General features: G+C 41.3%; 1 protein-coding gene across 1 annotated transcript in view; it reads left to right on the forward strand.

Annotated features, from left to right (window-relative positions):
* The window catches only part of ntng2b (netrin g2b), a 74,560-nt gene that overhangs the window by 21,111 nt on the left and 26,888 nt on the right, over positions 1-26,561 (forward strand). Inside the window, 2 exon segments of the mRNA XM_050053400.1 lie at positions 21,971-22,143; positions 24,864-24,893. Of these exon segments, the coding sequence (XP_049909357.1) occupies positions 21,971-22,143; positions 24,864-24,893 (203 nt within the window).

The following is a 26,561-nucleotide window of genomic DNA, read 5'->3' on the forward strand; positions in this document are numbered from 1 at the left end:
TCTCTCCATCCCTGTTCAGTGTTCTCTCTGTCACATCTGTCAGCCGCCCCGCTGGACTGTGGTGTGGACTATAGGCTAGCCTGTAGTCTGCATTATGGATTAGACGTGGGGTCACGGATTGGGCCTTTTTAATGAAATAAGCAGCAGGTCGTACGGTGGGTCTTTATAATGGAATAAAGGAAAGGCTGTAAGCTCAGGAAGAGCCAACTAAGTGGATTAGGGCCAGGACGGGGAGAAGGAGATGGAGCAGAATGAGGGGGAAGGCGAAGTCTGCATCGTTTTTCTCTCCTGGCTGGTAATCGCTGCAACATCAGGTCTTCTTCTCCCCGACTTCTGAATTTAATTTGATTGGATGACGGGGGAAGAATGACATTTAAGAGAAGCCAAGTATGCAGTCCAAGTATCTTATTCCCTGATGTCTACCGGCTGAGCAAGAAAACACTCAGCACATATTGTGAATGTATAGCACTGTTGTGGTTGATGTCAACACAGTTTATCATTTTTCCATTGTAATTTACATTTTGACTGATAATTGTGCCCACAGAATTCATTAATCCTTTCAAACTGAATTAAAAGATGAACCCACTATTGGCAAATCAATGTTTTAATTTTAAATATTTTCTTTTTCAAAAGTTTACATTACCACTGTAAGTATTTCATAATTTATTTATTTTAGGTTGTCCTAATTGGCCTCTGCAAACTGCTAAACAAACAGTGAAGAAAGAAAAAATCTTTGTTTTGCCACAATATATACAGCTATATAGCAGCAAAGTTGTATGGCCTGAAGGAATTTATTTGTTTACAGTGACATTAACATTATTTTGCTGACTGTCCTCATATTTCTTGTGAAATAAGAAACTAACATATAGAATTTCTATCATGTACAATATCTATTGTAAATTGTAACAAGACGAAGGGTGCTTTCACACCTAAACAGGTTTAGTTAAGTTAAAACAAACTCAAGTCTGTTTGCCCAGTTAATGCAGCTCATTTAGACTGGTACAAAAGCTATCAATCAAACAAGATTTAAGAGTCAATACTTTATTGCCATGTCGACATGTCGAACTGTCGAAGAACCACTCACTAAATATGTTACACAATAAAATAAATACATAAAAATAAGATAAAATCCAGACCATAAAAGGGAATAAATACTAAAATACTAAAATAATACTAAGGCACCTGTAGAGGGATTAGCAGCATCAATACAGTATAAAGTGCACAATAAAAATGAGTAAAAAAAAATAAAATGAAAATATAGTCATTGCACATAAAACAGTTCAGATTGTGTTGCTAGTGGAGACAAAAAAAACTGAACTGAGACCACTTTAAAGGGGGGTCTTGGTCAGCTATCAAGTGGACTGTGGTGCAGTTTATTGTATGAAAGCAGACGAACCAGCCACAAGATTTTATCATAGCAGATTATGATGATTTTATCAAAAGCTAAATTAATAAATACATCTACTGATTGTGAAATCTGTCCGCGATCTCATAACTTATCCCTATGAGGCCATGTATGTAACCTATTTATACAAATACTTTGATAACTATGGTAAGACATATGCACGTCAGTGCAGGTAACTTCCTTGATTAACATGTCAAAAGCTGTTAAAACTGCTGTTCTTGTATCCAACTGTGTACTTTTTTTAAATTTTAAGTCCATTAAAAATATATTATTACATACACTTATTATAATATTAATAATGCCTATAATGCTTCGAAATTATACTGAACTACAGCAGTGCTGTACAGAGGGTATGTGAGCTAAATGCTAACATCCGCATGCTAACATGCTCACAATGACAACGGTAACTGATGTTTAGCAGGTACAATGTTTACCATGATCTTTGTTTAGTGTGTTAGCATGCTAATATTTGCTAATCAGCACTAAAGAGTAAGTAGCCTACAGCTGAGGTTGATGGAAATTTCATTAGTTTTGCAGATATCTGATCATAAACCAAAAGCATTTCTCATTAAAATTCTGATCTGATGATGAAGTTATTACAATTCACCCTGAATACAGTACAATAACTTTTTAAACATTTCAAACGAAACCACAAATACCACAAACATCATGGTGGCACCAGAGGACAGTCAGGGGATCACCAAAGTCATTCAGATTAATCACCTGGGGAGTCTGATAGTCTGAACCAGATTTTAAGCCAATCCATTTAAGTGTTGATACATTTCAGTGTGGACCAAAATGGTGGACCAACTAACAAACTGACATTGTCTAAACATAAGTAAAGAGTATTAATAACATTAATACCACCACTACTTCTTCTGCTACTAGCGATCGGCTACAGAACAATGAAGTAATATAGTTCTGTGGGCTTTAACCACTAATTGCATCTGAAAGGCCCGGTCTTGTCTGAAGGCCTTAACTTTCATCAACAACTAATTATTTTCCAGTAGTGAAAATTAGTTAAGAGCAAGCCTGCCAGAAAACAAGCCGTATAAATGCTAATGATATTCAGAGTGTTTTTACATGGTCATGTTGTTTCATGCCTGCTTGACTCATTTATTCGTCATGTGTCTGCGTTTCTCTCAGTGCCATCCTGGCCCCCTGCTGACAGAGCTAATGTGCTGAGAGGTTTAAGCTCTCCATCTCCTCACAGACTGGAACAGACTGCAACATGTTAATGAACACCAGTAAAGTTTTCTGTGCCAGAGAGTAGAGAAAGGACAGTCGAAGCAGTTTTCAGGACGATGACTTTGATTTTTTCTGTTGGTTTTTTTATTTGTCTGTTTGTGGTTATATCATGACAGCCGGAACAGCAGAAGTCTTTTGTAAAAATATGAAAACTAAAACACACACACACAAAATTTGCAACTGTAGTCATGAATGTTGGCGAAACTTGAGACTTATTTCTGTATTAAGAAAAAAAGAAAAACAAAAAAAGCAAAGTTATGCAAGCGTTTGAAATTACTTCAGCATGTTTTAGGAATCATTCTGTGCAGCCAAAGTTCTTGGGTCCCATTTATCTGTGGTATGAACATGTGACAGTGTCTAGATACAGCACCTGGATAACATCTGATTCGCATTTTGCGAAATCTGACATCTGGTCCACTGTTTCTAAGACCTCTTGCAACTGACATTATTTTCACCTTTGATATGGAGTAATACATTATCTGCCTCTACAATTACCGCCTAGCAGGAAGAAGCAGAGTTAAGTGATCTATCACTTTGCAGGTTCCGGGTTTTTCTCAGGGATGTTTCATACAAGAATTTTGTTATATGTGAAAACAATTCTGTGCGTGTGGGCCACAAATGCTCAGCACATCTATGATCAGATAGGCTCTTTTTTTTTAAATCACACTGCTGAAAAATGAAAACTGAAAATTCTGATACCTGATTTTGAGGATATGACATTAAAGTGACCAGAAAAGTACGAGATCCGGCCCCATTTACACCTGATATTAACATGTGATGTATATTTTGGATACACTGTCAGGATTATGATCCACAGATCTTTGCATTTACACCTGGTATTAGCAAATGTTTCTGCTATTTTGATACTGCACATGTTGTCACTGGATATGATTGCGCAAGTTCAGATGTGGTCTAGCTGATCTGAGTGCAGTCTGATCACAGTGCAACCTGTATGCAGTTACACTTTGCATTTACATGGATTTTCTACAGATCCAAATAGGATATCCAGATACAAATGCAAACAGGGTAAAATAGTTACTTGTTCTTGGCCCACGTGGAGCCACATCTAAATCATGTTTATTATGATTAAAACCTAAACCCAAATCTACAAGACAATTATTATATTTAAGCAAATATTTGGAAAATAAAATAGAAACTTTAGTAAAGTAAGTCAATGTTAAGAGAAAGGTGCTGTGTAACCTGTTTCACCCACATCAACTCAATCAGTGGGTGGGTCGGGACCCCTTCAAGGGATAGAAGATAAATCTAAAAGGTCACAAGATGCTTAGAAGGGGACTTGCAAAGTTTTTACACATCGTCAAGTTAACTTTTTAGAGCTGTAAAATCCGGTCAGTGAGTACTACAAACTGCCGTTCAGTGTTTTGGCGTCTGATAAGCCTTTAAACGCATTCATCTGTTACTCCAGCTGGAACTCACGGATCTTATTCCATTGTCTCACCGGTGCCGTAAACACGCCCTCACCAATGCAGCCCTCCCCCCTACTGAAACCCTGCCTGGAGTTGCATTGTGGGTAATGTAGGCACCAGGTTTTGACAAGAATGTGTAGAATAAAAAAGATAAACTCTCTACCGCATGATCCTTTGGATCCTTTTTCTAAAAACTGACAGTGAAGTGGAGTGCAAAGCCAGGTACTGAAGTAGTTTTAACAAAACAGGGAAGAAGAAGAAAACAAACCACACCAGCTGAAACACTCTACTGATCATTTATGCAACAGAAACAACAACAAACCTAATTTAAATTGTAACTGCGACATACTCAATTAAACTTGGAAATCAGAAATCTCTAGCGAACCCTGATCTGTACTTTGGCAGTCATGCTGCCTCCTGAAGGATGGACTAATTAGACTCTGAGTTGTGACTAAATCTGACTGTTACAAAGGCTTTTGTTGTACTGGAAGCATGAATCTCTGTGGCCTCGAGGCTTGTCCATCATCTCCACTGGAGAACAAGGAAGAACAGATGCTTCTCCTCTGCTCCCTTTTTGGAGCCTCCATCTTTTTGTGTCTTGGTTATCCATGTAGGGTGACTTTGACTTTGGAGACTGTCACCACTACTTTTGAATTACACTAAAGTTTTCTTTCGTGTCCTTTGCCGAGTGAAGGTGAGAGCATGGTAGGTATAAGCCTGGATCAGGGGGAGAGGGAGAGAAAGAAAAGAGGGAGGCAGATGATGGATTAACTCCTAGTTTCATGGGACTAGCTGGGGTGTGTGATTCTGTGATGAATGATGTGAGGTGTGATGCTCTGTAAATATTATTCTCCAGTTCACACGATCACCACAGAGTCTCTGCACATATTCTCCGTATTTTCCACCCTTGGTTGAAAACTTTAGCCGTCTATTCCGTTTCATGAGGAAAGCGCTTTGCACTTGAATACTGCCACCTTCTCCCTCATGAATGAAATATACGATCCGTACTTGATGTGTGATGAAGAGTGTGTTCTTGCCGGAGACAGGAAGCCTTCATGCATGGTCCCTCCCACCCTGCTCAGACTCCTCCCCTCTGAGCTCCTCTTCCTCCGAGGCAGCCGAGGCTCGGAAACAGATCACTTTTTAAATCATTCATGAGCACTCCACAGAAAAGAAAGGCATGCAGAAAGCTGAGGGACCGCAATGAGGAATGTGTCATTGTTCCCCTCATATGCGATGATTTATGACACAATGGTTGTAACTGATTTGATAATCACAGTTTATTTCCCCTCAGAAGGGAAGAAAGTTAAAGTCAGCGTTTTCTCCTGTTTTCCTTTCATTCCCCGTCTTTTGTTTCACAGATGAACGTCTCTTTTTTCATCCCCTCCCTCTTCAATAGATTTTTCTTTTCTTCCTCCACCTTCCCACCCCTCCTCTTTACTCATCCCATAAATATCCTTTTAAATTCACAAATACAATAAAGAATTCTCCCCACTAGCGCCTGCACTGTGCCTTACCCAGCATCTGGTGAGAGGGGAATCTCTTGATACCGCAAGCGTGCTTTAAAGCTGAAAAGCATGCTGGGAATTGTAAGTGGGAGAACATGAGGTAGAGGGAGGGTGTCCTTGGAAAGATGGTTTGTTCTCAGTCAGCCACATTAATTAGCATAGCATTATTACAGGCATGGTGTGTTCAAAAAACACACGGAGTCTTTACTGTCACTGTCATTACGAGCATGTAGACGGGCACGGATAAACAACTCATCAATTTGGAGAGACAGAAAAGGAGCCCATGTGCTTGTCAATGAGAAACACCCCAGCTCATACTGTGATCAGTTGTTTTTTTGATGTCAGAGATTTTCACTTTTACCACAGTGTTGTCCCATCATGGGCCATGGAGGGACAAGAGTCTGCAAGTTTTCAGTCCTGCTTAACAAGTCAGCAGGTGATATGATGAACGTTGTTTAGTTTGGAATAAGACAAAAAGAATCTAGGGTTGTAACAAACTACAAATTAATTAACAACTTAAAAGTAGAGAACTCTCAAAGGATTATTTAGTTGATAATTATCACTTGATTGCTTGAGGACTGACTGAATGTACTATGATACTATTATTGATAAAACAATTTCAACTCGAGGTCCAATAACTTGCTTGTTCTGGAGCTTTTGATTGTATCGCAAGTTCTGCATCAGTGGGTGGGGTTTGCTCAGTTGTCATTGAACCTCTTGTGAACGCTGTCCTAAAAGTTGGGCTTCATCTGCCAGGCCATGTAGTTTAATCAAAAGCTCTGTAACAAGTGAGTAAGTGGAGTTTGGGGTGAGATTATTTTGTAAGCTTCTATGTTGAGACAAGCAAACATTTAGTAAATGTACTGAGCAGAAATGCCAAATATTCCCCTGTTCCATATTCTCAATTGTGAGCATTTGCATTGTCTTGTGTGAGAGTAATATGGGTAATAGGGTAAAGGGCTGGGTAATATATCAATATTATATCAATATCATGATATGAGATTAGATCTATTTTAGATTTTAGATATTGTAATATAAGTTTAGTCTTTTTCTGGTTTTAAAGGCTGCATAACAGTAAAGTGATGTAATTCTCTTAACTTTCCAGACTGTCCTAGCCGTTTTACCCAATTAGTCATTATATCCACATTACTGATTATTTATCAAAAATTCAGTGAAAGCACCAGTAGTCAACAATGAAAAAATGTTGGGATATTTGATTTTGTCCATATCACCCAGGCCTATGCAATCGTAGACTTAGCTACTTCTTTCTGGCATTTTCTAAACAAAAAACCAATTGCCAGATTAGTAGATAATGAAAATCATCGGCTGTAGTTTCAGCCCTCGTTTGATTTTTCTTAATGGGGTCAAATTGATGCTGCATCTCTATCAGCAGGTTCCCCACACCTTCAGCTTCTTAAACATCAAAGGATATTCAAGGACTTTTCAAGGACTTTCCAGCCCAATTCCTTCAAATTCAAAAACCCAACATGGCATAGTTTGAGAGACAGATCAAGGTTAATTAATGATAACTTGCAGAGTGCCATCCTGTGTGATGCCTCGTCAGCATGCGCCAAAGCTGCTTCGCCCATGGCGTAAAATTCTATTGATTTGCTGCAGACTCTGCATCGGGCATACGGATGTCCTGATCTTTAACAAAGCAGCAGAACGTAGCTTATTTACTGACATGAAGTAAACAGAAAATCAAAAGAACTTTCTATTCTTGCACTACATATATAGATTTAAGCACTTTAGTTATATCAACTTTCAAATAACTTTCAAGGCGTTGATTTCCTCCACTCAAACGCAGACATTTTCAAGGATTTCAAGGACCTATGGGAACCTTGTGTTAGTCAGTCATATTTATGTCATACAAAGTCACTAAACCCCCCCCCCCCCCAAAAAAAAATCTCGTGGACTTAGTGGATAAATCTATGGATTTGAACTGAAGTGTAATTGATCAGTGTATTGGCCCTAAAAGGCACATTTGAAGATCTGCCCTTTAATATCTATCTGTCCATTTGCTGGCCTCTAAGCACACTCACAAAAAATACTGAGTCCTTCAGTTACTACAGCTTCGTAACAAATCTGCACAAACCAGAGGTCATTTCATTAATTACTAAATAATGCTGAGCTTTGGCTACACAGGAGTATCATTATGGGTTCAGTTCAGATACGAATCAGATTGCTAAACCATTTCACCAAAAGTAATTCAATTATATAGAGATTATTAAGCAAAATATCATAATTACTGAATAAGCACAGCAGTTTTTGCGACAGCTCCGAGCGCTGGTAAACACTGTCCTCCCTGTTTTTTTCTTTTGACAAAGACCCCCAAGTTTTAGTCCTTGTACTAATTGTCTTGCTAACTGCACTGGTGTGTTTTGAAGTTCTCCCCTCGTTCCCCCCCTCCTTCTTCTCCTCTGTTCCTCTGTCCTCACCTCCTCTCCTCCTCTGGCCCGCGGCTCGGGCGACTCTCTTCTCTCTATGACTAATGATGTTCTTTCAGTCTCAAGGTTTTAGCAGGATAATTATATTAACCCCTGTCCTCTGGCTGATCCCAGCTCAGCTTCTCTTCCCCAGGCATCCTCCCCTGCGCGGTCTCAACGGAATTAGAAACTAATACACACATGGCTATACAGGAACGCACATTATGTGAGTTGTATGTGTGTTTTGTATTAGGTTTTGTCTGCAGGTGTGTGTTTGTGTGTAAGTTTTGGTGACTTTTCGGAGACTTTCTCCAAATGAATTCACATTTAAATTAGAGGAAATGCAACTGAGGAAATGAGATAAAGTAAAGTAAAAATTAGGTGCACGGGTGAAGATGGGTGAAGGCCTGCGGGTTTGTGTGTGTTGGTGCGCCAATTTATAATAACATGCCTTCACACATTAGAGGTTCAAAAGTGCGTCTCTAAAGTTCGTGAGGCGGGCATATTGTCTCAGAGATAAGGCGCTGAGTGTATTCTGTTCTCCGCTCCAAAGTTTTTCATATACACACATAACAAACATAAAGATCCTACAAAGATCCATATCGCCCCTGGGGGTCTGCAGACTCTGTGGGGGACTGCATAACAGGAAGAACCTCCCACCAAACCTCCATGTAGTTTCTGTCTCTTCATCACTTTTTCATTCCTCCCATCGCCTCTCAACTCCCTTTACTTCTTCTTCCTCGTTCATATCTTAAATAAGAGGAGGATGTATAATAATGCCCCCCCCCCCCAACTCACGCCCAATTTCCTCTCTCCCCAGGTGTTACTCTTTGCTGTAGTGTTCATTAAAACACATTCAGCAGCGGTAAGGACTCTGCAGGGAGGTTACACTCTAATATCCAGCACTGTTATGCAGTGATCTCAGGACGATCGGGGCCGGATGGAGCAAGGCCAAACTGTCTTTAGAAGAAGAAGCCTTACGATGCGGTGACATGGCTGCATCAGGAAGAATGGTGTCAGCCATTCTGCATCATTCATGCTGCATCATGCTGCATGAATATTACAATGCAGGCATGCAGTGTCTTAAATTACCACCCGCCAAGTGCCAAATGCCAGTAACATATGTCTTGAGTGGACGAATTAATGAGGGTCACCCACCACAGTGGTCAGTAAGTTTTGAGAGTGGATCGTTTTATAGGTGCTAACATTCAGCATATGTTATTCATAGGACAATAACTTTTTATTAGTGTCACGTAGAGACAAGCAGAGGAAACTTGTATAGGTGAAATTGCTGATGTGAGACTTTAACTCAGTATTTTATTTACATCTGCATACTAAGCACAGATATAAACTTTATTACTGGATTCTTATTTATTTTGTGCAAGAAAGACACGCTTTGTTTTTCTTTATGTTTTAGTTTTTGGATTTGTAACTGAGTTTGTTCTGGCTTAGACTCTGATGACAATAACATTCGACTGTGTGGGTGTTCAGATCAAAAATAGCCCTGCTTTAAAAACATGCAAGGGGTTGAGTTGGGGGGGGCGTGTTTATTGGGGCTCCAGTGAGACAATAAAATACGACCCAGGTAGTCCAAGTTGAGTAATAGATCCAGGAGATTGAAGGCTTGTCAGACACCAAAACACTGCACTCTTATAACACTCTGACACAGAATTGTGCAACTCTGGATGTTATCAATCATTTTAACTTTTGTTTTGACAGTAGAAATACAAAGTAATCTACCAGGAATGTGCACTTTGATTGGCCAGCGTCTTCCTGGATGATATCCCTGTGTGTTTAAGTTGAGTGAAGTTCGACTTTTTTTCTGGATGACATTTTTTTTGCATTGAGTCAGAGGGCTGCAATTTTCTTACAGAGCTAAAGTTGGTCTGAACATGTTCTAATGCAGTCTTTGGTCTACTGTATACAGGGCCTAACTCCCATTTTTTTTTCTGGAAGAAGATTTTGCAAAAACAAACAAGTAAGGCTGTCCAAGACCTTTTTTTCCCCGCTCCGGAGCATCGGTAGTAATCAACAGCAAATACTCAAAACTTCGGCCAGGGAGTGGGAGGGGTGGCTGAACATTAGTGCTCACAATAAAAGGCTCCAAATTCAAGGCAACACCTGACAAAGCTGTGAAACAAAAGCGCCGAAACAGCCTACTACCTCCAACAAATTTGAGATTTGAGATTTATATTTATAAGATTCAGTGTTTCTGTTAACACAGGTTAGATATAGTGCTGGAGCCATTCTCCTTCTGGCCAACGGTCAGTTCACCATCTGCCTGGTTAACATAGCAGCAGCTAACATACAACACCAAGCCACTTAACAGTCCCAACACTCTGAAACTGGCACAGAAATGCCTCAACTTTTACCGTCAGACACATTAATAACCAAGAGGCAACGTTAGCTGTATGAGGCTAACAGTTAGCTCTGTCACTGTGTGTTCGGGTGGACTCAACAACTGTCCTCAGCGTGAAGTGGAGCTCTCATGAAAAACAAAAGGGGGGGGGGGTTCAATGAAGTAGATTTTTGCCCACTTTAAATAGTAACGCTGGTACTGCAGTGGGCTGCCACAAGTAAATCAAAGTATGGGGGAAAAAAAATAAATTCGTAATTTCTTAAATTTCATTTCTCTGAATAAAAAGATAAAACAAACAAGAAAACCCCAAAATGAATAACCAAATCCAAACTGGTCCAAACAAGAGACAATTAGACACTGACCCAAAACAAAAAAGGTACCAGAGTAGTAAATAATTGTCCATGCATGCCTAAATATGCTCTGCTGTCCAAAGCCACATGACATAAATCTACACACAGCCTAGATTATGATATTATATTAAGCTATTCTCAAGTGACGCACATACTTCAACATACACTACTTAGTTGCAGCTGAGTCCATCTGCTTTCTGATATAATTAATAAAGGTACCCCAAATTTTAACAACATTTACAGTATGAGTACCTGATACTCTTTGAATAAAGACTGGAAACCAGGAACTTCTTGAAACAAGAGTTACACCAACTGATGAAGTGGCTGAGAAAGTTATTTACAAATTGTATTTCATGCTCATACACAATATATCACTGGAAACAGCCAGGGTGACAAAAATCTTTGAAAGCTGCATATTAATTACCCCTGCAGTTTGAAAGGCCAGCAAAAACAGTACATTTTACACAGCTGGCATGTAACCCACACCTGAACTGTTCCAGTATCTCTCTCTCTCTAACTCACACACACACACACAGAGTCTCTGCTGTGCTCATGAGAGCGGTCCTCTGAGGTCTGGACTGGAGAACAGGATGTGCCCAGGCTCCATTATTTAGTTATTTGGTCCTGTGCATACAGTACATACTTCAGAGAGCAGGTAGCTCAAAGTGGGCCTGACTCTGCCTGCTGCTCTTTACACGACCAAAACCAACCAATCAGGGAGATGCTCTCAGGACTGGGTACGCACGCAATAGTCATTTACTGTATCCTGTGTAAATAATTTACTGGTACGCTTAGTCACACACAATATCACCCTCTCCTTCTCTCTCTCTCTGTCCCTCTATCTAGTGCATCACTAACTAAAAGACACACTTTTTAACTCAGAGCAAACTGTGCTAATATAATGAATCCTCCCACATACACACCAGGGAGGTCACACATCCCCCTACACTGCATAGTAGGCACACACACACACACTACAAACACACACAGGGTGTGGATTGCAAAGACAATCAAGGTCATTCCTGCGCTTTGAATAATTTAAGATGTCTTTTTGCTGGACAATTTCACTCCTCTTTTTTTCCCACAGGCCAAAAACATCCAGTGACCTCTCAACATTGAACATACAGTATATAATGATTGCAGGCATGTGTGTGTTGTGGAGACCTCAAACACACAGTCCCTTTGGCTGCCTTAGATGCTCCAGTGGGAAGTGTTTTCTCTCTTTTGCATAAAAAAAAGATAGAAAACTGAGAAACTAAAGAGATGGAGGGAGAGTGAAACAACATGAAAGGCAGAAAATCTATCTAAAACATTTGTGGTCTTTTGCTCTCAACAGCTTTCATTAGATAATGACAGATAATGATCTCGGTTGGAATGATTTGTTTAAAAGTGACATCAGTTCTGCTATTGATGAATGAGAGTGAGATGGCTTGATACAAACGTATGAAAGAACTGTTGTGGTTATGAAAAGCGGAATGGTGTAATCCCTTCTCACCACATGATTGCAGGGGAGGTCAGTTATAGATTACCTGTTTAGTCTAGAGGGAGAGAGAAGAGAGCAAACGTGAGAGAAAGGAGGGATGGTTGAGAGGGGAGTAAAAAGGTGGAGAGGAGAGGGAAGGTTTGAAGAGACTCATGCTGCTCCCCTGCTACGGGAGGCTGCACTCGAGGAAAATCGATCCTCTCCCTTCAGAGAAAGAAATTTATGAAGCTGGAACATAAACGCAGTCATGTCCAATTAGCTGCTCTGAATTTACGAGGCAAGGCGAGGAAGGAAGTGGGAGGGGACGTGGTGATAAAGACTTCAGCAGAAGCCAATAAGGCGTGCTGCTGATCAATGAGCCCAGCTTTACGCAACACCCACTCCTCGCTTGATCGCTTCCCACCGCGCTCGGCATACACTGTGTCCGAGGGCTCGGCTTTTCTGCGGGCTGCCCTCCAGCAATCAGATTTGAATTTGTGGACATGCTTAGATATCGCCTCCAGACATGTTATCTCTTACATGTTCTTTCACAAAAAAGTTTATTTGCCTTTTTAAAATGACATCTAATCTTTCTCCTCCATTGAAAGTTTTAAGTCTGGACACAACATGTCTCCTACTTAAAGAGAAAGTCCATTCTAAGTGTATGTGCAGTGGACGCTTAAAGTTTGTCATACTTAGGGGGGCAAAGCATGACGTAGGTTTGACATATTTCATATGGTTGGTCAATTAGTTGGCCGACATGCTCTTGTCCAACCAAATTGTCCCTGGTTGGACAACTGCTGGTGTTCCTTTGTGTCCACCACAATGTTTTTTTTTTCCCTCCTGAAAACACCAGGTGCTCCATTTTGAAAACGCCCAGCAGCGTTTTTTTCAGCTTAGATGCTTTGGTTGCATCTGGTTGCCATTAGGGCTGATCCAAATGCTTCAAAGCTTCTTTGCCATGGTAATTAACGTCTAAACCAGTATCTGAATACTTCAATTTTTGTTTTGTTCTGTCACCACTTGGCTGGTGGTAAAAAATTTAAAGGAGGTGGGAGGTGTCAGACACAAATGAGACAAGTGTTCTGAGCACAGTCATTGCCCCTGCTTCAAGCATTAAATTGGCAGCCTGATGAGGGAAAGAACAGGTGAGATGAACTGTGGATGGTTATCCGCAGCTGCAAGCGCTAGAAAAGCACTTGCTTTGCATCTAGTGACAAGGCCCGACCCACAGTTATTGATAATTTACAGAAACACTGATCGCAATAGTCCACCTTCCACCTTCCTCTCTTGCACTTGCTTTGCATCTAGTGACAAGGCCCGACCCACAGTTATTGATAATTTACAGAAACACTGATCGCAATAGTCCACCTTCCACCTTCCTCTCTCTATCACTCCCTCTCTAACACACACACACACACACACACAGCAGTGCTTAGTCATACTAAAGTCAGCTCAGGTGCTGGTGGTTGATCAGCGTTTTATAAATCTGATTAATTACTATTACCCCCACCTCCAGATCCCATTGCATCCTGTCAAAGCTTTGAATATTCCCTGGAAATTTTCACTGAAATTTCAAAGCTCCTAAACAGGTATTCGGGACAGCCCTAGTTGCTATGATATGAAATATTTGTGGAGGTCAAATATCGTCACAAGGTAGAGTACTTGCTCTGGCTCACCGGTCTATGTGGACAGCAGTGGTAATTGCTGCATTTCTACATATGACGTGGCGATTGGTCTTTGTGGTATTTGTCCCATCTTTCCTCCACTGTGACTGGACAGCTGAGTAGAGTAGTAGTATTATATTATAGTAGTGAATACACGCTCAGCGCCGTGTCATGCTGCTGTTGTTTGTAGCATAGCGTAAATACATGACACTCCCATTAGAAAGAATATTTTTTAAAAATCATGTTTTTCTTTGGTTGACTACGGCCCTGTTGCATACTGGACCATGATTGGCTTTCAAGACGAGGTGTCACAAAATCATGCTTGTAAAAACACGTCTTAAACTCAGATTTCAGGTGAGCATAAAGAAAGTTTTCCCCTTCATCAGATCAATGTGTATTAACAGCCTTCTGGTGTCAAACTCTGCATCATTCTGTACAGTGAAGGTCGAACATCCAAGCAAAGTAACAAACACATTTTTTATTGGAGAGGGACTTTAATCTTCAGATACAAAAGGACATAAGAGTGAAATTGAGAAAAAAGTATCCATACAAAGTACAACCCTCAAAACTTAGAACACGAGTTGAATCAAGTCCTTTGTTTATTGAAAATCAGATATTGTACTTTTGACAAGAGTTGGGCTAACTGTAGTGTTATTGTGTTTGATTGTATTATATTGTCACTTCTGGCCCATTTTCCTGCTATTTTATTCATCCCCTGCATTTGTACAAAGACCTCCGTGTCATCAGTCAGCCCTGGTTTGGGTGTTAAGTCTCTCTCTGACAAAAGCACTGACACTCATTGCCCATTAGGCTCTCACTCTACTATTTACTCCAGCAGGTTGTGTAGCCAGTTGTGTATTTTGTGGTATCAGGGGAGAGAGCTGTTGTGAATAGCGAGTGGGCCTTCTCAGTGACGGCTGATCGAACACAGAGTAGAAGAGGAGGGAGATCTCCTGCTGGGTCAGAGCCGCATCGATGCGGTCTGTCATCACAGGTTAGAGCACGTCAATGCGGACCCTCCTCCTGCTCCTCCTCCGAGTCTCACCACTGTAGTCGGGGAGGGAGGCAGACTGTCAGGGCTTTGACACAACTGCCCTACTCCCTGCTGTACCGACTGCTCAGCCCTCCGCACTGTCTATACCCCCCTATTTTCTCCTCCGCCCACTCCTCTCAAACACATGTCTACAACCCAATTTACCCAATGCTCTCCTCAGTGAGCACTGGTGCAACCGGCAGTAGCAAAAGCTAAAGGGGTAAGGGCTACATAGTCAGACAGACAGGAGAGGAAAAAGAAAAAAGAAAGAATGAACAAACAAAAAAGATGTGGGATAATATGGTAGATCAAAGAGGGAGAGCAAAAGAAAAGACTGGAGCACTGGAACGGTCACAGTGGATGGAATTTGGGAGCAAAAGTAAAGAATACAGTGGGAGGAGAGAGCAAAACCGAAAATAAGAGAGCAGGAGTGATAGCTGTGTCCCCGGAGGGAAATAGAGGAATAGGCGTCGACTTCAGTAAAGAGACAGATAAAGCCCCATTAACTGCTGCTTCCAGCTGCTTTCTCAGGCTCTGCCACCACATGACTCCCCCTTGATGTTTGTTTATCTTTCTTATTATTTATTCCCCTAATTGCTGCGTCTCTGCCGTCTAAAACAGGCAGTCGTCGCATCATTAAATACACAGGGCCGACATGACTTCACAGCGACAGACTGCACTGTGAATGGACACAGAAACACATGACACACATAGGCTGACAACGAGTGGATCTGTCTCTTACTGGATCATTATTGGTTAGTGTGAGCATGCAGATATGTAGATAATGCATTACACGTGTACCAATCACGTCGCAAAAGAATTTTGTTTGTATCTTACTAAATAGTTTTGCCTTGTATGTTTAGGAGGAAACGTAAATGCTGGCTGGATTATGTTCACTGGAAACATCTGTCCTCAAAGTGTGACTTCTTGTACCACACAGACATCACAGGGAGGTGGTCTGGGTACATAGTCCAGGCCTTTAACGCCAGGATTGACATTCTGCACAAGGTTAGGTTTAGGTTACAAAAACACTCTGATGAGGAAAGTTAGCTTTGGTTAAATACAGAAAACACTCTCATATCCTGTCTGTATCACTGTTGAACTTTTTTGTAAAGTTTACTGCAACCACACACTTTATCTAAATGTAAAGTGCATTGAGTTGCCTAAACAATCAATAAAGAAACATATTGTAGGAAAAATAATTACATATGATGAGTATTCTGCAGTTATGTTAACAACATTTTGCAACTTTAGAGTTATATTCATTAAACAGTTAATAATTCTGTTCCTACAAATCATAATCCAGCATTATATTTCTGTTGAAACACATGCTGTGCACATTAGAAATATTTATTTGTAATTTTTAAGAAACAGGGATGCCAAGCTACAGTATTAAATGAGTAATGCTTTCATCCGTGGGTTGGACCACTTTACTTGAGGGGGACACAAAAAAGTGACTAATATGTATGTTATGGCATTTAGAATCTGATTCAGAGTTGATCAGAAATGATCTACTGAGGAATTGGTCAGAAAGTAGTTACTTACTCATTAATATTCAACAGTCTTTTCTCAAGTATCTTATCTACTTTATACTCCTTGACTTCTTTCAGCATTTTGCGACTTTGCAAATACGTTTATTTCTAGCCAGCTTCTTTTTTTTTTTTTTTTTTTTTTCATTTTTTGTATTCTGCCTCTAAATATACTACATTTCATTATCCGTGACAGAGTCCGCCTTTCCCGCATGGGATTTAAATTGTCTACCCACAAATGAATCCACAGGAGACAGTGAATGCACGCATTGGAAGTGATACAGAAGACAAAAGCAAGTGTACGCCTGTATTTCACATAATGGGGGAAGACAACATTCAGTGTAGGACGACACTACTGAGTGCCTTCTGCAGTCATCTTTAGTAAAGCAGCGTGATGCAGTGAATTCTCTCAGTCCGTGTGTTACTGTTTGGCTGCACTGTAAACGGAGCCACTCAATGTATGTTTACTGTCCCCAGTGGTTGATACACATCAGCATTTTTGAACTAAGATCTGGACAAACCCGTCCTAATTCCCAACACGTCAAATGCTGATGCTTGGTCGGTGGCCCTTGTCATCAGTTACCAAAATACAGAGGCACCCTCTGTGTCTGTATGCCATGCAGCGGGCCTCATCATTATCTGAGGCTCTGGGCAACTGCTCTAGTATATAGAGTGAGAAAGTCAAAGTAGGGTGGGTGGGAGTTGTGAGGGATGGGTTAAACAAACAGCGGACTTTCACCCAGGAGACCACTGTTTGTGTCCTGTGGGAAACTAAAATTGAACAGTGAGTTATTTCGGCAATGTAGCGATGCATGTCATGCCACAGATGTGACGTATGTCACGTGACATACATGACGTTATATTTAGTTAGTGAGATGTACTTATTTTAACCCAAATCATGATCTTTTTTCTAAACCTAACCATGTACTTTTGTTGCCTAAGAAAGTTAAATACCCACGTGAAAGTTTATTTTTCAACAAGACTGTATTCATTTAACACGTCGAAACTGTACATTTCCTGTGAACATGAAAGTTTATTTTGAGAAGACAATGTATGTAACTTGACACAAAGTCCCTGAGCATCAAAAAGTGACGCTGGAGGTGTAGCTAGAGCGTCATCGTTTGATGTGTAGGGCCACTGACTGGGCATATTATGGAAATGTCCTAGCTAGCTATTACCACCAGCAATCACAGGTGTCACCAGAACAACCAGGACTGAAATCCTCAGGATTCTAATTTGAAGGCAACATAGCCAACAGCCCAGGATTTCCCCTAAATTAAACTACAAAATACACTGTTGGTCCAATTCCTCCAGAACAATACAATTTCTTATCTAACAACACTATCACTGGATGACATCGCTATTTCAAAAGTAAAATAGCAGCTGTTACACTGCTATGGTGGTGGTGGGGGTGGAGGTGTTGGGGAAAAGTCATGGTTTGGGATGGTGAAGGTTAGGGAATGACTGCGGTCATGGTTAAAAGGCTTTCAGTAGGAACAATAAAACAAACTGCAGTCTCCAGCAGTAAAGTCTTATATTTTGCTGGCCCATCCATCCACCCCAACTTCCTTCCACTGCAGACTTTGTGGCTCTATAATAACATCAGCCGACTTCCTCCTTTGCTACCAGCAGATGAGTTGTAGTGTGCGTGCCTGCTAGAGGCTTTGTTGCTTAAATGTAAATATAAGCCATTTCTGCCCATTTGCTGAAACCAGTGATACTCTCATTTTTCTTCAGAGAACAGTCTCCAACAGACTGATAAACAGAGGTATTGACCCATAATTACACCAGCTAATTAAAACACCACCTTGTGTGTGTGGTTTCTAATGTAGACTGGAATACATTTGAATCACTTATTTCCTTCTGCTCCTAGACTCTTTCTCACCCAGCTTTCTCTTGCCCTTCTTTGTCTTTTCCTCCACTCACCTTCTCTAATTTCATCTCTCTCTCTCTCTCTCTCTCTCTCTCTCTCTCTCTCTCTAAGTAAATAGACAGGGTTGTGATGGATCCAGCTGTCCCGTCTTAACTTCCTTCAGCTCAGAGCTGCTACTCCCACTTTGATGACTTTGCAGTGAAGGCAGACATCTTGCACATTAACATATGATTGTGCCCATGTATTATTTCTGTGTGGAGGGACCGAAGAAGGGGGATCGAGAGAAATCCCAGTGCAAGCTGTCATCCGAAAGAGAGAGAGCTAAAGAGACACGGCACTTGAAAAAGTCGGAGTGTCACATCAGTCATGCGGAAGGAGTGCAAGGCAAGAAGTACTCCTGGTCTTCCTGGGCTGTGCTATGTGGCAGGAGTCAGAAAAGCAGGTCAAGGGGATGGAGTGTCAAAGTCGTGAAACTTTCAACCTGCAAGCAAATTTTTCCTTTAATAATTAAATTAGTTAATATTTACTTAATATTATGACGCCAGTGACATTTCGTCACGGGACATTCATGGATCCAGACTCATCTGCTCATGCAGGCTTTAACCTCAACTATATGTCAACTGTCCAGATAATTGACAAGAGTGAAGCCATTTCCTCTAATACGCTGCAGCCATTAGGCCTGAGAGACACAAACTGCACAGAGCATACCTCGAAAATCACTCTGTTCTTCAGTATTGATTTTAAGTTACAACTTCTAGTTCCTGCACTCAGTGGCGCTTCCACTTTTAAGATGAGACAGATGAGATTTATCACCGACGACGCAGGAGATGAGAAGCGGTGATATGTTCGGCGCTGTCAGTCACTCAATCCAGGCATTAGTCACCGCGCCTCTGCTTCTCTGATCAGTTGTCTGTCATCGCCGCTCTCAGACAAATGCATCACAATCACACAAAGCAGGAACACACACACGCACGCCCGCATGCACACACACCTGTCTCATTTCACACACACTCGCTCTCCCTCTATTTCCTCCATGAAAAAGAGATGTTCAATTTCCCGCTTTGCTAAGTGGACAGCTCGTGTCCTTCAGAAAGCGTGCAGGAAACAAGGCCTTGTCGAAGGATGGATTCTCCCTGGCACGTCCTGTCAGCTCGTCCAGGTGATCAGAGAGAAACGTGGGTAATTTATAGGACTGCGAGCAACAATGTGATGCGAGACACAACTCACCATGATCGACTGTCTCCATTTCTTTTCCCGTGAAGCTTACTGTGCGTCTCTAAGTTTCAGTCATCGTTATTCTGCATGTAAAGTACTGTCGTGAAACTAGGATTGAGGTTGGTGGGCCGACAGAATGAACCACAAAAAAAAAACAAAAAAAAGGAAAAAGAAAAACTGATGAGAAAGCGCAGATTAGTGTGAGGAAGGAAGATTGAAGTAGTCATCTCACCAGAATACAGGGGCCATTCTTTGAATATTTGATGCAGACGGATAGCTGTTCACTCCAGTGGAACAAACTGGATTGGAGTCCAGTCGCTCATCTGGAAAAGGCTGTAATTTAAAGTCGTAGCTGCCGAATATCCTTAAGATCCTCATTTCCTTCCCAGCAGAACTTCGACCTCTGGATCAGCCCACCTGGGCCCTGCCCTCTGCCGAGGTCGCACTGTGCACACGCGTATGCACACTTTATGTTTATGCATGCATGCACACTCGTACACAAATACACTTGAGATACTTGAATTTCACAGGCAGTAATTGTAAACAACAATTTGCTCCTAAATGGCGGTCTTGGATAGACAGAGGGAAAACAGATTACCAACTTGAACCTACAATAATGCATTCAACTTTTCCAAAGTGTATAATATTTTTCCACTTTACATATTGCTGTTTGTTTACCTGTGCTCCAGAATTATTTACAAAGAAAAACGCAACAAGCAATACTTACATGACATTTATGTTCTGTATGAAATTGAAATTTCTCTTTAAAATAGTGAAATAAATGGAAAAACTACTGCAAAACTACTAGTTTTAGTTTTACTACTACTACTACTACTAGTGTGAAGATACAGGAATAAAGCTTCTGATGAAATCAAATGAAACTGAATCAGGTAAACTGGCAACTGTACAAACTGCACAAGCAAACATCAATATAGAAACGGATGTTGTAGCTCTGCCAGTGGCTTCTGAGAGAAAACTGAATTTGAGACCAAAACATTAACACTTAACACAGTAACTGTGATATTTGTCTTTATATAAATGTACTGTTTTAGCCAATTAATCTTGATGGCATTGCATATTGAGATTTCTGAGTCTGTTTTAACTCTCGTTTATGCTTTCTGAAACATTTTCTGACTGCATATGTGTACAGTATGCACACTCATACCACCACAAACAGTATAGTCTGACTCAGCGGATGTAGACTGTCGATGTAAGCCTGCCATTGGGCTGCTGATTTCAACCGGCATAGTCCCTTCCTTACGCTATCTGCATGTTACTGTTTGTAAATCCCCTTTGCCATGGGAAACAACACCACAAACCTCCGAGCTAACAAGTTACACACTGAAAATGGCAGGTTTTGACAAAGATTTGGATCATGCAAAAAGGCATGCCTGCTTTGTCCTTTGGGTGAATTGTTGTAAAGATCCACAACAAATAAATAAACTTGTGAATGTGCTTTGGAAAAGCCCGGACTCCGTCTCTCAGGACTCTCATGCCTGATGTTGCATGATCCACTTTGTGACTCGGCCAGAGTTGATTTGCCACATCTTTTAACTCTGGCAGTGGCATGCACCAGTGAAAGTGACTTCACTAATGTACCGATGCGCGTCACTTCACACAAGCTTCTGTGAACTGTCATAATAATGTTTTGCTAGAGCCACATACAGCCAGCAAATCTTCTGCAGATCCAATACGCCCCTTCAGAGCTAAAATATAGTCAAGCTTCACCTTGAGTGCACAGATTATCAAGTTACATTTGTCTTTTTTATCAGTAAATGTTGAATCATAAAATCATAAAGTGACATGCGACTGTTTAACTTCTGTGGGGCCATTTCGACCTCCCACGTGCAAATGTTTCGCCAAATAAGTTCTCTTTAAAAACTGTTTAGCAAGAGCCATGTTGCTGCATCCTGGGCTCAGAATTGCCCCAAGGCGACTGATTGGTTTAAAGAAACAAAAACAACCCAAAGCGTTTTTCCCCCTATAGCAGAAAGATACTCTGTGATTCCAGACCTTTCTCTAGCGCTGACACAGCGCTGTGGAGATAGGTCTGGCTAAGCGAGTCTACACAAAGTATAAATGCATGCACACACACAGAAAGTTACTTTTGATCATGAGTTTCTTACTTTTTACTGTTTGTCAAGTGTACAGTGTGATTTCCAGTGTCCACTCAGTAAACAACAAATTACGTAAAACCTTGCGTACCTTAATCCTACAATCTTAATCTTGTTTAATCTTGTTTTACATTAATTACTGTAATGCAATTCACCCATAATAGATTTGTGTTCCGTCTCTGCTGCACGTCTCTAACACTCAGTACTTGCACTTTTTTTTTCCCTTGGTGTAAAAGTCCTATAATATCTGACATAATTAACACTTATAGCCAGTGTGTCATTACAACTTTCACCTTCTGTCTCATGTCATGTCATCTCACCTTTGTCATCTGTATGTTCTCCTTTGTTTTAAAGGTGTAAGTGTAACCTCCATGCCTCCCAGTGCCTGCTGCAGGATGGGAACCTCCAGTGCCAGTGTGAACACAACACCACCGGCCAGGACTGCCAGCGCTGCAGGAAGGGCTTCAAAGCCAAATCCTGGAAGGCTGGTTCCTACCTGCCAACACCCAATGGAACCCCCAACTCCTGTACGTACATTAAACATATTTATCTGTTCCAATTGAGTTGATCCAACTCATCAATCTGGCACTCAGTTAGATACAATACTGCTGAGTCTTTACATGTGCTCTAGCTGTCTGGCAGCTTGCTTTACTGTATTATGTATGGATACGACTATTACCAGTAATTGATTTCAGTTGCCACACTCACAGTAAATATGCAGCAATACAATACTACAGAAAGGGATTGTGTCCTGTAAGGAACCTAAACACTGCTGCAGAATTAGGAAGATTTATTCTGCTTTTAGAAGCATGTTTACACCTGGTATTCACACTGGTATTCATGTCTCAGGTGATCTAATCACAAATGGTCTGCTCACATCAAAAATGCTTTTCCACATGTGTCTCCAGTGACCACATGTGATCAGATCTCACTTCGCTGCTCTGTATGCATCACATGTATACACACATACATCATTTCGTTCACCATCATTAGGAGACTACTCCTGTGGGAGTGTGAGCTCCAAGCTGGGGATAGTTAGTGAGAGTCCACACACACACGCACACGCACACACACACACACACACACACACACACACACACACACACACACACAGCTAATGTTAACGGTTATTAACAGGTTTAAAGACAGAGTCAAGCTGTTTTGGTGTCAATGTGAGTTTACTGGTACAGTTTAACAGCCGCTGCTGCTGCTCTGTTAGCTCTTGCTAACCGGGCAGACTTAAACTAACCATTCACCACAAGGAAAGAGGTTGCTGAGACGGTCTCTCATCGCTGCATCTAACCTGTGTAACGGCAGCAACAGAAAGTTTGCTTGTCCAGTAGGGCAAGGACATCAGATGAGTAGTTGGTCCTTCAGTGTGGTCCAGGACACATTAGCATACACACTGTTAAAGGAATGTTGTCATACTGCATGCGGCTCAGACCACCTGGCCACAATATGGTCTGAGCAGTGCATTTGGATGCATTTACACCTGTATTAGAGCTATCCACTTGTGTTCCAATCACCCAACATGCATGTTAATACCAGGTGTAAACGAGGTCTAATACTCCGCTTTCTTAACAAGAACTAGATAAGAAGATAGACATAAAATAATAAATAAATAAGACGCTTAGATCCATGAAATAGTCAACCACAAAGCCCTGCATAAAACGGCAAATTGTCATCTTTACACTCTTTACACTTTTTTTGTGGATTAAAAAAATGAGATGAATTGTATTGATCAGTGAGCTTTAGATGGCAGATTTTGTTACCGTTTTGAAGAGCCAGACTCGCTGTTTCCCTGTCAGTCTATGCTAAGCTAAGATAACCACCTGCTCGCTGTAGCTAATTTACCTCACACACATGATCATCAGTCTTCTCATCTAACTCACAATAAGAAAGCAAATATGTTTTTTCACTGAAGATGAAATAAGGCCAATGAAAGCAGTGAAAATGAACCAAAACAGTAAAGCTGAAAGATGCTGAAGCACTTTGTATCGCTGATGGGAACTGCAAAGTCAGGTGAAATGTGCCTTTGACTACAGAAAAACTGTGATGGTCACAATATATTAGCAAAGATTCCTCTACACCAAAGGGAACATTTTAATCCAACAGCAAAAATGTTGTTCTTTAATTGTTAATATTTAACTTAAAGTGTTTATTCTCTTTTCTTATCCTACTCTCATTTTTACTACTACAATAATCCCAGATTTCCCCGCAGCATCAATACAATTCATTTCAGTCTTTCAAAACGAATATACATGCAGTTATTTAAAATTCTCTAGCAATCTCTATTGATGGATGTATAGGTTTTGTCATCACTCTGAGGTCCTGAATGAAAAGCAGGATCAAGGGAACAAGTTGAAAAGAAAGGAGAAGTGGAGAGAAGACAATGGAGAGGCTGAGCTCTCTGAGTTGTAGTCACCTCGGTGCAGAGAGCAGATCAGAGCTGTGGAACAACGTGGGAGTGCGTGGGGGGAAATCCTCTTGGAGAGTGTAGCCAGCTACAGTAGCTAGCTATGATAAAATAATAATCTAGGGCAGCCCCTCCCTACTTTTCTCCTTTCAAACAAGCATTCACACACTCATATGAGCAGAGAGAGAAACACAAGCAGAGACACACTCACATACACCTGTACCTGCACTCACTGCAGAGAATGACTATTGTCATCTGTGTTTTTTTTTTTTTTACATCATACTCTTGTTTCCAACCCAGTTCTAATGGCACTGACACACACCTTCAGAGCCCATCACCACCCTTTTAAACTCCTGAATCCCATTAGTGGAATTTAAAAATTAAAATGTTTGCAACTTGCTCGGCTGAAATGCTACACAAAATGGCTCACGAAACAGTTTGGTCTATGCAGTTGCATTATGCATGCCAAGCTAAGCTAACTATAAATACAATCTCGGAAAACATGCAAGAGAGGCAAAAAGTTTTGATTCGAGCGTAGCGGAGTGGTAGCACTCTCTTAAAACATACATATATGATGAGGCCCTCTGCATTTGAGGATTTGGGGGAAGTTTAACAGGTTAAATAAGGGGGATGGAGGGAGACGGCGCAGACCCAGTAATGACTCCAAGACATTGAGAGGTGGTCTACAACAAACCCTTATTTTGCAGAACAGCTCTTAAGCTCTCTCTGCCACCTGAGTCTGATGAATGAGGCAGAGTCAAGTCTTTAGGCAAATTGAATGCATAAATAAACAAGCTCTCATCTCCTCTCCCTTTTCTTATTCTCTTTCAGGTACAATTGCTGGTTCCCCCTCCGGTTCTAGTAAGTAATAATGCAAAGCAAAGCAGAGGAGTTGGTATTCCACTCTCTCTCTTTTCCTCTCTCTCTTCCTGTATCGTCTCTCCACCTTTTTGTTGCATTGTTTTTAAAATGTAAGTTTTAACCCCATACCTCGCTTCCTGCATGTCTCCTAAACTCTCCCTCTCCCCTGTGATGTTCAGCTGGCTCTCTAGTCACTCATTTCTCTTTTTCCTGCGTCTCCTCTCTCAGTGCTGCAGCTTGGGCCCTGTGTGCTTCATTATTAATAGGCCTCTCTGTCGCCATGTCCTTTCATCACAGCACATCACACTAACCTGCACAGGAGGAATTCTTCCACAGTTCTGCTTTTCTTATTTCGACTAAAGACAGTGTTGTGGATGGATTGAAGAAAGGGGGGATGAGAGAGAGAGGGCTGGGTGCGAATGGGCGGTGGATTGGAGCAGCAAAGGGAGCTGAGAGAGAAAAGACAGACAGAGAGAGAAATGGTAGAGAAGGATGTGGGCATATGTTAGTGTGTTGTAATGCAGTGTGATTCCGGGTGAGGAGCTCGGGGAGGCAGGAATAAAAGGGAATTTGATTAGGGATTCTCTCTGTGGAGAGGCTCTCAGCCTCCGAGCTGTTAGACAGAAACGATCGGCAAAGTGGCAACATCAACCCTGACAGCACTGGGCTGTTCTCCACATGGCCGGACAGTAAAAGGCTGATGCATGGATAGACTGAGCAATTGGACTGCACTGCAGAAGTCTGCTTTTAAAAGGGCTCCTCTCACAATTAGATACAAAATAATGGGTATGGTTTATCAAAGAGAAGAATGATGCTTGCTAATGGGCGGATAATGAGTTTAGTGGTTCAGTTTCAGGTTGCCACAGATTCAGTTCCCCTATGTTAATCACCATTTTTTACCTGTGCTGCTGACTAGCCACAACGTCAACTTCATCTAAGATGTTTACTGCTCCAGGAGCTGAAGATGAGACAGAGGGTGAAGCTGAGGGTAAAACTGAAGGTGAAGCTGAAGGTGATACACAGGGGGAACCCAAAGGTGAGGGTGGACCCAAGGGCAAAGCAGAGAACGCCATAACCATCTCGCAAGCTGAGCGGCCCCCGGCTTTTACCCATGAGCCCCATGGAGCCCCTCGGGAAGGTGCGGAAAAGTACATTAGCCGTAGCTAGAAGTATTTGACAGCTGTAGTTACTAGTTACTTGGTAGATATGCATTATCCATACTGCACACACTTTAGTCCTGAAAGTTTTATTTTCTTCAAACCAGTGGAAACATCTGCCGTTGCAGACATTTCAATAGAATTCAATTGGTTTTATTAAATTTCTAGAGTAAGGTGTCATTTTTCCATTATTCGACTTCCTTCAGGATTCTCACACTTCTTCAAGGAATAGTTTGACTTGGCGGGAAATACGCTTGTTCGCTTCTCTGATGAGAGTCAGATGAGAAGATCGATACCACTCTCCTGTCTGTCCGTCAGCTATGAAGCTACAGCAAGCAGCTGTTTAGCACGAAAAAATGGAAACTTCCTATTTGACGGACAGATATGAAAGCGGTACCAATCCTCTCTGGTAGCAGCTACCTCTCCGCCAAAAGAATAAGGCTATTTCCCAAAATGTCAAACTTTTTATTTATAGTTGATCTGAAATAATCTATCTAAATTGTTGTTGCCT

Source organism: Epinephelus moara, chromosome 9 (assembly GCF_006386435.1).
Source record: "Epinephelus moara isolate mb chromosome 9, YSFRI_EMoa_1.0, whole genome shotgun sequence".
Classification (NCBI taxonomy): Eukaryota; Metazoa; Chordata; class Actinopteri; order Perciformes; family Serranidae; genus Epinephelus; species Epinephelus moara.